General features: G+C 41.2%; 1 protein-coding gene across 4 annotated transcripts in view; it reads left to right on the forward strand.

Annotated features, from left to right (window-relative positions):
* The window catches only part of NOS1 (nitric oxide synthase 1), a 102,584-nt gene that overhangs the window by 59,216 nt on the left and 30,526 nt on the right, over window positions 1-12,842 (forward strand). For all 4 annotated transcript variants that reach the window (XM_039332551.1, XM_039332552.1, XM_039332553.1 and 1 more), the window contains exon 3: window positions 9,549-9,696. In XM_039332551.1, coding sequence (XP_039188485.1) covers window positions 9,549-9,696 — 148 coding nt within the window. The remainder of the gene's footprint in view (window positions 1-9,548; window positions 9,697-12,842) is intronic.

The following is a 12,842-nucleotide window of genomic DNA, read 5'->3' on the forward strand; positions in this document are numbered from 1 at the left end:
ATGATCCGTAGTAAATCAAGGACTAATGATATCTTATTTTATTTCAGACACGTGGATTCAAAGGGTTATTTTGTTTTTTGTTTTCAATGACCAGGAAAAAAAAAACTCGAAAGAAAAGGGTGCTTCAAATCAATTGAAAGGAGCAGATATTGGTGTAGAACCGACGTCCTGCTTTTCTGGCAGAAGGTCCCATATTTACTATGAGGAATAGATGAAGGTCACTATATGGGTCGTCCTTGATTCATACCCATTCATCTAGCAGCTGTTCAACATAACAACGGTACCAAAAAAAGTCACTTAGGACTGTTTTTCGCCCTTAAGACCGTCACAGCCTCCCCGTGGTCACCTGATCAAAATTAAAACGCTTGGCAACTGGCGTGTACTTACGACGGTTGCAGTGTCCCGGGGTCACGTGATCCCCATTGGAGAACTTCCCAGCCAGCTTCTGACAAGCAAAGTCATTGGGGAAGCTGGATTTGTTTAATGGCCGTGCGGTTCAAATAATAACCTTGGCAAAAAAAAAATTAAAATTGGATGTGACTCATTGAACAACCCCCCTTGATTAGTACTGGAAATTCTGGCGGACCTGTGAGCAGTTGTGACCGTAGCACTGCCTGTAGATCAGCCTATCACTCTCCTGCTGCATTGGTTATCAGTTCCCATCATCCCCTGCCTGGACACTTATGGGAGAAAGCTTAGCTCCCTTGGATGGCTTCAGATTGGAGAAGGGTGCAAGAAGGGAATATTCAGCCAGGCAAACCAGCGTTCCGAATTGAAATAATTTTCCAAAGTAGCGTATTCCATTCTAGGCCTAACAATCTCTGCAACCTGACAAAAACTGATTCATAATTACCATAGCAACCTATGTAATTACTACCTTAAACAAAAAAAAATACCCACAACGCATGGACTGCTCCCTGTTTACATCACGTTCATTGCCTTGTATACTCTGGCGGTGACCAGCTGTTTAGAGGCGCATAAAATGACATGTTTACATCTCATTAAGCTAGGATTTGTTTGCTCATGATTTATTAAGGAAGTCACATTAAGCCCTAAGCTGGGACTTGCAAACCACAACAGTTACACTTTGCAAAACACACTGAACGGAAAACACACCAACTACACTATGGATCAAACAGGAGGACTTGGATAATCTTTGGGCAGCCATGGATATGACTTAACATAGTTTGAGGGATGGATGTCAAGTTGCCTTACACCAAAGATATTAAAAGAGATTCCCCCCCCCCCCCGTTAACCACTGGTTGAAAGTTGACCACGGTTCTTTCGATAAACATTCTTCTGCTTCTATTTTTAGCCCGCCCAAAGATGGTTGTCATATCTTATCTCCTTTACCAGCTTTTAATGCCTCAAGTCTAGCTCGGCTCCTATATTTTCCTTGTGACTCCTGAGGCTTATTATGCCTTTCGCGAACTCGTAAGGCAGTGGATGTATTTTTAAAGGCTCTTATTTTCCACAATTGGGGTAGACAACATGCTCTGCCCACGAGGGCACCACCTCTTAGTCAAAGGGGAAGATAAAAATAAATAAAATCCGGATAGGATTTTGCCCCTGAAGAGAGTTGCTTGCGGGCTGTGGTGATTGCAGATGTTAATGTGTCATATGTATAAACTTAGCACTGGAAAGAAACGTTGAAAATGTTGAGTCCAGCCTTTTGTTCAGTGCAAGAATCAAAACTAAATTGTCCAGGACAGAGGTTTGTCTTGCCTCTGCTTGAACTTTTTCAGCGAAGGAAGCTCCCTACTTCCTTTTAGTAATTTATTTCCATGTCCAATTGCTCTTATTACTCAGCATTTTCTAAACTTTCAATGGGAATCTGGCTTTCCTCTTTCTGTATCCTGCTTCCTGGAACAACAGGGCATCATCTTGATCAACTAGGGAACATTCCTTCAGGTAGCTAAAGGTTAAAAGGTAAAGGGCCACCAAGTCAAGGTTAAGTCCTGGTGACTTTGCAGATAACCTCATGACTTGATTTTTTTAAGCAGAAAAAAAACACCAGAGGTTGAGTCCTGTCTGAGGTCTTCATGGTGACTGTCTGCTGGCTTCCCCTTAATGTGAGTTGATCAAATAGAAAACAGGATATTCACACGGACCCTTTGCTTACATCACCAGTCAATGAACGCGCCAGAGAAGATCACCAATGTCCTCATCTCCTTTCCAAGGATTTGAAGATAGTCTGTGTCTCCTCAGTTTAAATGAGACGTTGTAAAAAAAAAAAAAGCTAGATGTTTTTCCCAACATAATACTAAGCGGAAGGCTTCCTTAAAATATTACCGTTCATCCTTCAATAAACAAATTCTTGTTTCATGTAGGAAGGCTGAAATTCTTTCAAAAAAGAAAGGAAAGAAATCATACGTGACCACAAAACAAAAATCACTCCGGAAAGTCTTTTGCTTGGTAGAGCTTGAAATCTACTTGACCAAACTTCTTATTCAGAATAATGTTGTCATCAAACAATTTTGCTCTTGCAAACTTGAAAGGCTTCAGGTATCCGTGCTGTTGGCTGCAAACCGAGAGATCCCTTTACAGTTTAGCATAAAGTTTAAACAGAAATGAATGTGAGCCAGGAGGTATTTGTGAAAATATTTTCAGTTTGTAAATCAAGTGTTCCAGAGTGGGATTAATGGAAGGACAGACTGAACCACCCCAGGGCTTTGGTGAAATGCCGTGCTGTTCCTTCCAGAGCTTTTGTATCATGTTATCTCTAAATCTTTTTTCTTTTCTTTTTGAACTCAAGTCTAAACTTCTGAGTAACGACCTGTCAAGTACATCCCTGTTAGTTAGTTCTGAAAACCAGCAAACCACTTTGGAATCCTGTGGGAAAGTATCTTGCCCCCTGCTGCTGATTACATGAGCATATTATGTTTCCGCATGATGATCTTGCATTCCTGAGTAGGAAGTGTTCTGTTTGTGCTTGATACATTTCAGATTATTAATTATAGACATGTGTCTGGGAAAGAATAAAAGGAGAGGTTTTGCTTTCTTCTCTTTTTCGGGGTCCTATTCCTGCACTGTGGGGTGCAATGGCTCAGCAGTTAAATACACTGAACTTTTCAGCTGGAAAGCTTGCAACCTGGATTCGAGACCTGAGCACCGGGTGACAGGGTAAGCTCCTGTCACTAGCTCCAGCTCCTTTTCACCTAGCAATTTGAAAGCATGCAGATGCGAGCAGATAAATAGGTACCACTTCGATGGGGGGGTAAAAGCATTCTATGAGCCTTTAATATATAGTCATGTTGGCCACATGACTGTGGAAAAGGTCTTCGGACAATGCTGGTTCCCTCAGCCCAGAAAAGGAGATGAGCACCACTCCTTAGAGCTGGACAGGGTTAGAAAAGGAAATCTTTATTTTTTTTTCTTTATTCCTGGATTATGTGTGACTTCAACATGCAGCCCTTTCTTTAAGGTCCTTTTCAGCTTTTATGGCATCTATTCATTATGAGTGCAAAAAGGAGAATGGAACTGCATCTCTTCCTCCCCACACACACACACACACACTATTTCCACACCTTCTAACCACTCCCTTGCTCTTTGGAAACGCAAGCTCCTGCCTATTGTATTCTGCTTATCAGAAGAAAATGCAGTCATGCCATAGTCCAGAGCGGGGAGCCACTGGTGTGCTATGCAAACAGCTTACTCTCTTGCAATCCCATTCTCTCCAATCTCTCCACTCTGCAATGGGGGGGAGGGAAGAGTGAGAAAAAAACCCCAGTTTCTGTAGGCCATCTCACCTTTCCTAACCTTTCCCTGCTGCTGGTGAAGTTGAATTACTTTTGTGTATGCAGAAGAGCAAATAGCTTGTTCTCTTGAAATCCCTTCCTCTTCAATCTCTCTGCTTTGCAAGGATGGAGGGACAGTCAAGGAAAGGACACTGCCCATAGGAATTACTTGCTTTTGTCCTGATGTTCATGAATATTCTATTCCATTCCATTCCAATAATCAAGGCAGGATTTTAAAAAAAACCTAACAAATAAAGTTTTAAAAATTGAAAAATCCAACATACCTGCCTTTGCATAATTGTGTGTCTTAGACAAAAGATGCAAATACACACCTAGGAATGATGCTAGTGAGGAGGTGGCCTGGTGAGAAGCCGATCTAAGTTCAAACATAGAAGTGGAACATTTTAATGTTGCTTAAGGCAAATTAAGGCTTTCCCGTGCCATAGAAGGGAGTTAAAACGGGCCTGCACAGGAACGAGATAAGCTGTTAAAAGATTATTGCGTACAAAGGCAGCTTGTCAAGAACTTCTCAATAAATAGAGGTGTGCATTGTGGAGCTGTTTCTTAGGTAGGCTGGTTGCAAAAGGAAAATTAGTCAACAGTTAAACCTCCCTCCGAGCTGTGAAGTTCAGGCTGCTTTGTATCTTATAGCCCTGGGATTTCCTTGTTTTTTTCACTGAGGAAGAATAGAATGGAAATATTGCTGCCTCCACAGCTGAAGGGAGGGGCGAAACCCCAGTGGAGAACGGTGCTTTGCAGGTTAAAAATCAATTTTTGTCCTCACTGTCTCCCGTTAACTAGCCGCAAGCCCAAATGCAGGTCATGTGATCATGAAGACGCTGCGATGTTCATAAGTGTGAGGAATGGTCGTAAGTGCCGTTGTAACTTCACCAAGTGAACTGTTGTAAGGTGAGGACTAACTATATATGCAACCCTGCTGGGTTTTCTCTGCCAGCTAAAAGCTGAGGTGGGCGCTAGGCCAATAAAATAGTCCTTTTTTTTTTCATGCTATGGAATGTTCCTTTTTTATCGTCAGCCTGGGCCATCTTGTCCTTGGCTGGCAATTTCATGGTAAGCTGGGTCCTGCTCTTTATCTGATTATAATAACAATAAAAACCCAAGCTAGGGGGAAAAGATTACTTCCTCCACATTTTTTTTAAAAAAATGTGGGAGATAATCTGTGCGGTTAGAATACCTGGGTTGAAAGGCCTGGCTCTGAAGCACACCTTTGTGGTCCAGCCAAGGAAGTGGGGTGCAGGGAGACGAGAAAACCCCTGAAAGAGACATAGACATGCCCCAAACGTTGCATAAACTAGCTTCAAAAGGGAATTCATATTTATATATTTATATAAATATATAATATTTATATATTTGAGAGACGAAATTAGCTGAAATGAAGCAGTTTTGCTGGATCTGGAATTCAGTGGCCAGCTAGACAAATCTACAATTTTAAGCCAATGCAGGTAGTACTTTGGTTTATCTTTCAAATTTAAAGACCTCCCATCTCACTGTGACTGTTATTTCAATTGTCACAATCTGTTGACAGAGATCTAATGGGCCTCGGTCGGAGATCAAGCTTTGGATCTGGTGGGCTATTTTCTTTTTAACTGATCACTACATTAAGATTTAGTGTGGGTCCAGCTTCACATTAGACCCAAACTCTGATCTAAGCAAAGACACCTTACTGACTTTGCGTGCTCCTTTGTTTAATGCAAGAAACTTCTTAAATCCCACTTACACTTTGTAGAGAGTAGGGAAGATGGCCTTGACAGAAAAAAAAAATGCAAGAACTGTTCCATTAGCAAAGAGGGTTGAAATGTTTTATTTTTCAGTCCAGAGCAATGAAATATAATTCAGAAGTAGCTCCGTTCATTGGTTCACTGGAGTATAAGGAGGAGGAACAGCACAAATTAGATTTGAAAGATTCTGCTGTTATACCCAATATCGATAAAGAAGTTTTTTGAATTTCCCATGGAGTTCATTTCCTGGTTTGATCTACCTAGGGCGCCGACACGCCAAACAATATAGATTCACTAGATTCGGTTGCTTATGTGAATGTAGTCATCAGAGAGAATAGAAAAGACGTACAAGATAATTAATAGAGATTTGCATTGCTTTGGATTTTGTTCCAAATTACTGTTTGAAAATATACAGGAGCAAGAATGCAGCACCTGCCAGTGACTCATTAAAGCAGCTGCATCTGTTTTCAGAACTTCGCCATACCTAGAGACAGATGCAACTGCTTTAAATGAGTTGTAACAGTTGCTCCGCTCGTACTCCCACACACGTTGAAATCCAAAGCATTGCCCAGCTTGAGTAATTTTATGGATTCTGACTAGTGCCATGATGATGCTAATTTAGCATTTGTGTGTGTGTTTTAATAGTCTTCCAAACTGCCTACTACACTTAGATTTGACTTTGCAACAACTTCTGTAAAGTTCATTAATATTATTGTCCTCGTGTGGTACCTGTATCAAAGAAACAATGGTCTCACGGAAATAAGGTCTGAAGCAGTCACTTCCTGATTTATTGTTCTGTTCCTTGGCCATTCCGAATTAAAAATCCAATAAATAAACCTTTTTTGTTGGTTTGTTTAAAGTGGCTTTGATACAAAGTGCAAGAGAAAATGTTCTTTTTTAAAAATAAAATAAAATCTGCTTGGACCTGTGATGTACTTATTCTTAAAAGTAGACAATGGACACCCTGGGAGAATGCAAGCCTTTGTGTTTGCGTGTAGAATTTAGTTTTGCCTGACGTGTGCGTGTGTGTGCATGTGTGTGTATCTCAATAGGCATGCACAATACAGATATAATGAAAGAAAAGCAGCTCCCTGTTGTGTGAACGATTTGATGTGTTCTTGTAAATACACAGGAATAAATCCTATAATGGAGAAAGTCACTTTAATGCCATAAGAAATAAATATCACTAAAGGCTGAAGTATCTCTGCTTTTGAAGTCATCATATATTTGCCAGATTTTTTGCAGTTCAGGTAACACTCCATGTTTGCGAGCTATGAAACAAAACAGCAAAATAAAATGTGCTCTCTTTCTCCCTCTTTCTTCTTTCGATTGTGACTTTAGCTACAACATTGCAAGATCACGAACTAGCCCTAAAGCTAGGTGGATCCTTAAGTATCTTTAAGGATCAAGCATTCCGGAAGTGATGCAGAAATGATTAAATAGTATAGCTAAGTCTCATTGTTTATATTTAAAATAATAGAATGATGGATGACTTAAGACCAAGGTAATTTCCAACTGCTAAGAAACTAGATCAGTTCCTGCATCTATTCTGTTCTGTTCTTTTCTGTTCCACTCTGTTCCATGTTTTCTAGACTAGTCTAATTTAGTCTAGTCTAGACTAGTGTAATCTATTCTATTCTATTCTATTCTATTCCATATTTTCTACTATATTTCATTCCATTCCATATTTCTATTCTAATTTCTAATTTTTTAAAAAAATTTATTGAAGGCTGTTCAACTCCACCATGACTTTGGGTATGTATACGTCCATCTTCAGTAAAAGCAATCATGTAATACATAAACCTAACCTTAACGCCTTTAACCCAAGCCCTGGAGAACAGCCAAGATGGGGACCAGATGGATTTTAGATTTCTTTCGGGGGGGATGTCTGCCCAAAGAGATAACAGTTCAGATTTTTTTTTTCTTGGACTGCTGAAGCAAATGCCTTGGTAGATTCTGTACCCTATTTCTGTATGTGTTGCTCTCTAAAGTGGGGAATAATTATTATTTTAAGGAGTTTCATTTCCTTTTCCTTTGTGTGTGTGTTTTTAAATGATTTGTGTACTATTACGACATTTCAATTGTCTGCCACTGGGCTGAGTCCTTTCCCTGCATTGTATTGATGTCCCACATATAACCTTTAGAAAATAATCTCTGCATTAAGGAGAAATGGAGCAATCAGAAGGGTAAATGGGTGAGACCTCTTTATTTGCCCCAAATATAGTTTAAAGCCTGAGGATCCAATCTAGAGAAGATTACTTTAGCCTCCTTAGAGCCAAACAGCTAAACGTCCTGGTTCCAACAGATGAAACTCTTCAAAAGAACTTCGAGGCATAGTTTACCTTAAAGAATCTTTATTTTGAGTAGCATAATATCGGCACTGCATAATCGAAGCCCAAAAACTGAATTCCCCTCCCCTGAGCACATAGTATCAAAGCACAATTCCCTCCTCCAATTAATAATCATAAATCACATTCCCCAATTAGCTTGAAGCTCAGGCTTCCTCTCCCGTTCTCCAGCCCGCCAATTCCTTATCAACTCTGGTTACAATAACCTTGTTTCTCATGCTAGTTTAGTGTTATGTCTAGCTGGACTCTCATTCACATCCCCTCTCCCAGCATCATCTAACTCTAAAAGCAAAAGGAAAAAGAAATGGAGGGACAGAGAAAAATCTTCAAATCTCTGGCTTCGGTATCATAAATATGAGTCCGTTGCCATGCGTCTGAGTTTTGATCACGTGACCACCGAGACGCCGTAACGGTCCTAAGTTACTTCTTTCCAGTGCCGTTCAGTAACTTTGAACAGTTATTAAACGAGCTGTGGTTAAGCTGAGGAATACCTGCATCAGGTTTGCACGTTTGGTTTGCAGCTCTCTCACAAATATGGAAGGTGAGCAGGCTGAACGTTAGAAGAATTCTCCTTCGTTGGGGCAGAAACGTCTGTGTTTTTTGCATGGAATTCTGCTAGTAGAACAGGTAGGCAGCGTGTGGCTGTGGATTCAGCCATCGACCCATCCTGGTTTGTTTAAAAATACTTTTTTTTCCTATTTTTTTTTTAACAAACTAGGAATCTGACCGCTGTCGAGCTAAGCTGTAGCTCTTCCGTTGTATCTATTTGCAGGAATGCCACGAGATCCAATTAGAGTAGCACAAGGCATTTGAAGGGACTCGTTAGAACAGTTGCTAGAATTGGGTATGTCTAGTTTAACGAAGAGAAGGACAAGGGGGGACATGGTAGCAGTATTCCAATATCTCAGGGGCTGCCATAAAGAAGAGGGAATTAAGCTATTTTCCAAAGCACCTGAAGGCAAGACAAGAAGCAACGGGTGGAAACTAATCAAGGAGAGAAGCAACCTAGAACTAAGGAGAAACTTCCTGACAGTGAGAACAATCAATCAGTGGAACAGCTTGCCTCCAGAAGCAGTAAATGCTCCAACACTGGAAGTTTTTAAGAAGAGACTGGACAGCCATTTGTCCGAAATGGTGTAGGGTTTCCTGCCCGAGCAGGGGGTTGGACTAGATGACCTCCAAGGTCCCTTCCAACTTTACTACTATTATTATTATTATTGCTGGATTTTATTGTAGCTGGGCTCTTCGCACCTGTGTGACACCAGAGTGTCAGGTTTCTCCTTGGCACGCTGGACTGAAACTCATTAAATAACCCAGAAAAATCCAGGAATGGCCAGGAATCAATCAACTTTTGATCAGAAACGTATTGTAGAAAAGTTTGAGGCTCTGTTAGGGAATTTCGAATATCCAGTGCAAGTTCAGTTTATAACTATCCATCGTCTGGGTTTTTTTTTTTCTCCTTTTTGCTCTCCACAACGGGCCAGAAATAATTCTATTTTGGGCAGGAAGTAGAGTTTCCGTTGTTCCTTTGTGTAGCCAGGGACTAACTCTTGGTTGTGTGAGAACTTGTGTTCAAAAGCAGATGGAAAAGCTTGCCTGTATTTGCAGCAGGCAAATGCTCTCCCTGCTCCAGGAATGCACAGTTCATCTCAGAACCTGGTTTGAGCCCAGTTATCATTTGATCTCACGACTCATGGGTTGATGTGTGCTTTCCCTTTCACCAGTTTATGGGAAGCCGGCCGGAAGTCGCCAAGGACATTTCCAACGCAGCTGGAGAGCGACCGAGTCGTCAATGATCAGTGGGGGGCATCTAAAACAAGCTCCATGCCAAGCAACATGTCTTCAGACAAGGACCAGGCAGGTGGCAACAAGGTAGGCGATAAGGTGACTCTCTGGCAATGATGTCCAGTTGAGATAGGGTGCAATTTTACAGTTTTCTGAGGAATCAGGGTAGCAGGTAAATGGCCGCTTTTGAATCCTCAAAAATAAAAACTCAATGTGTCTCTTGCCACTGAATTGTCAATGGCGCTGTCAGCAATTGGTGGATAATATGGCCGAATAGCCCAGAAGTTAAACAGATCGACAAAAAGGCCAAATCCTAACTGCGTCTCCTTCCTTCCTTCCTTCCTTCCTTCCCTCCCTCCCTTCCTCCCTTTCCCTTAAAATCAACTTTCCTTCCTTTCTTCCTTCCTTCCTTCCCTCCCTCTTAAAATCAACCTTCCGTCCTTCCTTCCTTCCCGCCTTCCCTCCCTCCCTCTCTCCCTTTCCCTTAAAATCAACTTTCCTTCCTTCCTTCCTTCCTTCCTTCCTTCCTTCCTTCCTTCCTTCCTTCCTTCCCCTCCCTCTTAAAATCAACCTTCCTTCCTTCCTTCCCTCCTTCCCTCCCTCCCTCTCTCCCTTTCCCTTAAAATCAACTTTCCTTCCTTCCTTCCTTTCTTCCTTCCCTCCCTCTTAAAATCAACTTCCTTCCTTCCTTCCTTTCTTCTTTCCTTCCCTCCCTTTTAAAATCAACCTTCCTTCCTTTCTTCTTTCCTTCCCTCCCTTTTAAAATCAACCTTCCTTCCTTCCTTTCTTTATTTCTTCCTTCCTTCCTTCCCTCCCTCTTAAAATCAACCTTTCTTCCCTCTTTCCTTCCTTCCTTCCCTCCCTTTTAAAATCAACCTTCCTTCCTTCCTTCCTTTTTTTTAATTTGCTAGTTAATTCTCAACTTCCCCAGCTGAGGAAATGCCTGATGGTGATGGATTAATTCTATTGCGCTCATTATCATCTCTCGTGGCCCTCCCAAGAAAAGGACCTCTGTCTGAATCTCACTTTCAGCAAAGTTTGGGGGAGTTTGTCTAAATGGTTGAGAGCTTTCTGAATTTGAAATCTGCCAGACTAGATCTGGCTTATTTCTTAAAGAAATGGTTTGCTTGTCACTCTTCAGAACTACCCATCCACCTCAGCATTCTGGATAAGGTATATATTTTAAAATATTTTAAAAGACAGTGTAGAAGCAATAGTTGTCAAGCATCCGAATGTAAACCACGGGGATGCTCCAACGGTCGTAAGTGTGAAAAATGGTCATAAGTCACTTTTTCTGGTGACTTTCAACTTTGAACGCTTACTAAATGACCTGTTGTAAGTCAGCAACAGTCTGTACTGGTTTCCAGTTCTAGTTTCTCCCATTTCCAGCTTTAAGGTTACCCATTTCTACACGCCCAAATCTATTAGCTGAAGAATAAACTTGGAATACTGTAGAGCATTTCTTGGGGGGGGGGGAATTATAAGAACCACAAACAATCGGAAAAGCTTTTAATTGCTTCACCTTGAAGCAACTTCCTTTTAAGACTGCATGAATGACCTTAAAGGTTAAAACACTTGCTGTTCCCGAAAACAAAGGGAGACAAACAAACAAACCACTTACGATGTTCATAATGAGTTTTAGAATTAGAGTGCAATTTGAAACTTACACCTACTGGAGACCTGATATCAGGAAATTAAAAAAAAAAAACCAGGCTAAATTTTGTTCCTTCTGTACGGTCTCTCCAGGTCTCCTGGTCACGGCGTTGTTCGTTAGTGTGTTTTAAAAAGGGGGGAAGACATTTAACTACTCGCTTCTCATACCTGTATTAGTAACACTGAGCCAAAGTTTGCTTATTCAGCCAGTTTCTCCAAAGGATTTGTGTAATGCGTCTTAATTCTGCTTCTTGGTATGTTACCTGTGCCATGTTTTCCATTAAAGACTATAGGGAGTGCATGGAAGGAGGAACATTGTGTTCAAAAATAAATTTTTCCCCAGAGAGAAGAGTTTCCTGTAAGAGGTCATTTCTTCCCCGTTGCTCCTTAAATAAGTTTTCTACCTTTTGACCCCAATCTATTTTTTTTTTCCCTTCTCTAGAGGCTGCCATGTTTTCTTGAAACATTTCCCGGGGTTTCTGCAGCGTTCACCTTGGTAAAGGCAGTTCTCAGTTTATCAACATTTATAAAAGGAGAGAAAATCTGTAGCCTTATCTGAAACTGAACAAGAAATATTCAGAGATTCTTAAACAAGCAGAGTTTGGCAAGCAGGCCAACATTCAGTATGGGAGGAATCCCTTGGCAGAATTCACATTCTGCTCTTACGGAAACACTGGATGTAGAAAATTGGGGTTCCTCTATCAGTCTGTTTGCTCATCTTCCTTCCCCAATATTTTGCTATTTGGAACAAGGATGCCCATCAGCCTGCCTAGTGGTTTGGGAGGGTGGGAGCTGTGGCCCAAAACATTGGGAAGGCATGATATCGGAGAAAGAAGATCTATGCCAACTGACACAAAAGGAATGGAACGGTATGTGAGAATAACCTTGGGAAACAGGAGGAAGAGCTGCAGAGTAAGCAACAATCAGATATGATGAGGCTGAACTCACAAAAACATCTTAGATCTCTAGTGTCTTGGACAGTAAAAGCAAAGTGGGGGCAAAATGTACTTTCAGAGTTGCAAGATTCTGTTACTACACGCTTACAATACAAACAGAGCTACAAATAGTGTGTTTCTTGCCTGGACTACTTTGCAAGGCTGACAAGGACTGAGCAGAACCTGTACAATCTAGGCTAGGAAGTTAAATAGGCTTTATTCTAGCTAGAACTAGAGAAGGTTTCTAGTATTAACTAGAAAAAGAGTGGATTTCTTACACCCCAGAAGAAAGCAAGAGTCAACTACCTCTGAACAGTGGCAAAGAAAATTACATGGATTAGTTCTTGAAATCCCCAGCTTGACTTGAAGGAAATTTTACCTTTATGGGGAAACAATTGGGGATCGTGTGCAATTGTGAAGCATGCACTCTGCTTCTGATTGACAGTCCACCGCCTTGGCAGTTCTTTCCTCTCTGCCTTTTTCAGCAGGTACTTCCACCCACACTTGCAAAGTCTTAATCTCCATAACCCTCAGGATGACAGACACCGCAGCCCTCCTGAACAGCTCGTTTGGAAGAGCAAAGAGGGTGATTTGAAGCATGAGAAGAAACCCCGAATTTATTTCCAGCATCATAGTATAGCTGGG

Source organism: Crotalus tigris, unplaced genomic scaffold (genome assembly GCF_016545835.1).
Source record: "Crotalus tigris isolate CLP2741 ecotype Arizona unplaced genomic scaffold, ASM1654583v1 scf7180000024461.5605484, whole genome shotgun sequence".
In the NCBI taxonomy this organism is placed as follows: domain Eukaryota; kingdom Metazoa; phylum Chordata; class Lepidosauria; order Squamata; family Viperidae; genus Crotalus; species Crotalus tigris.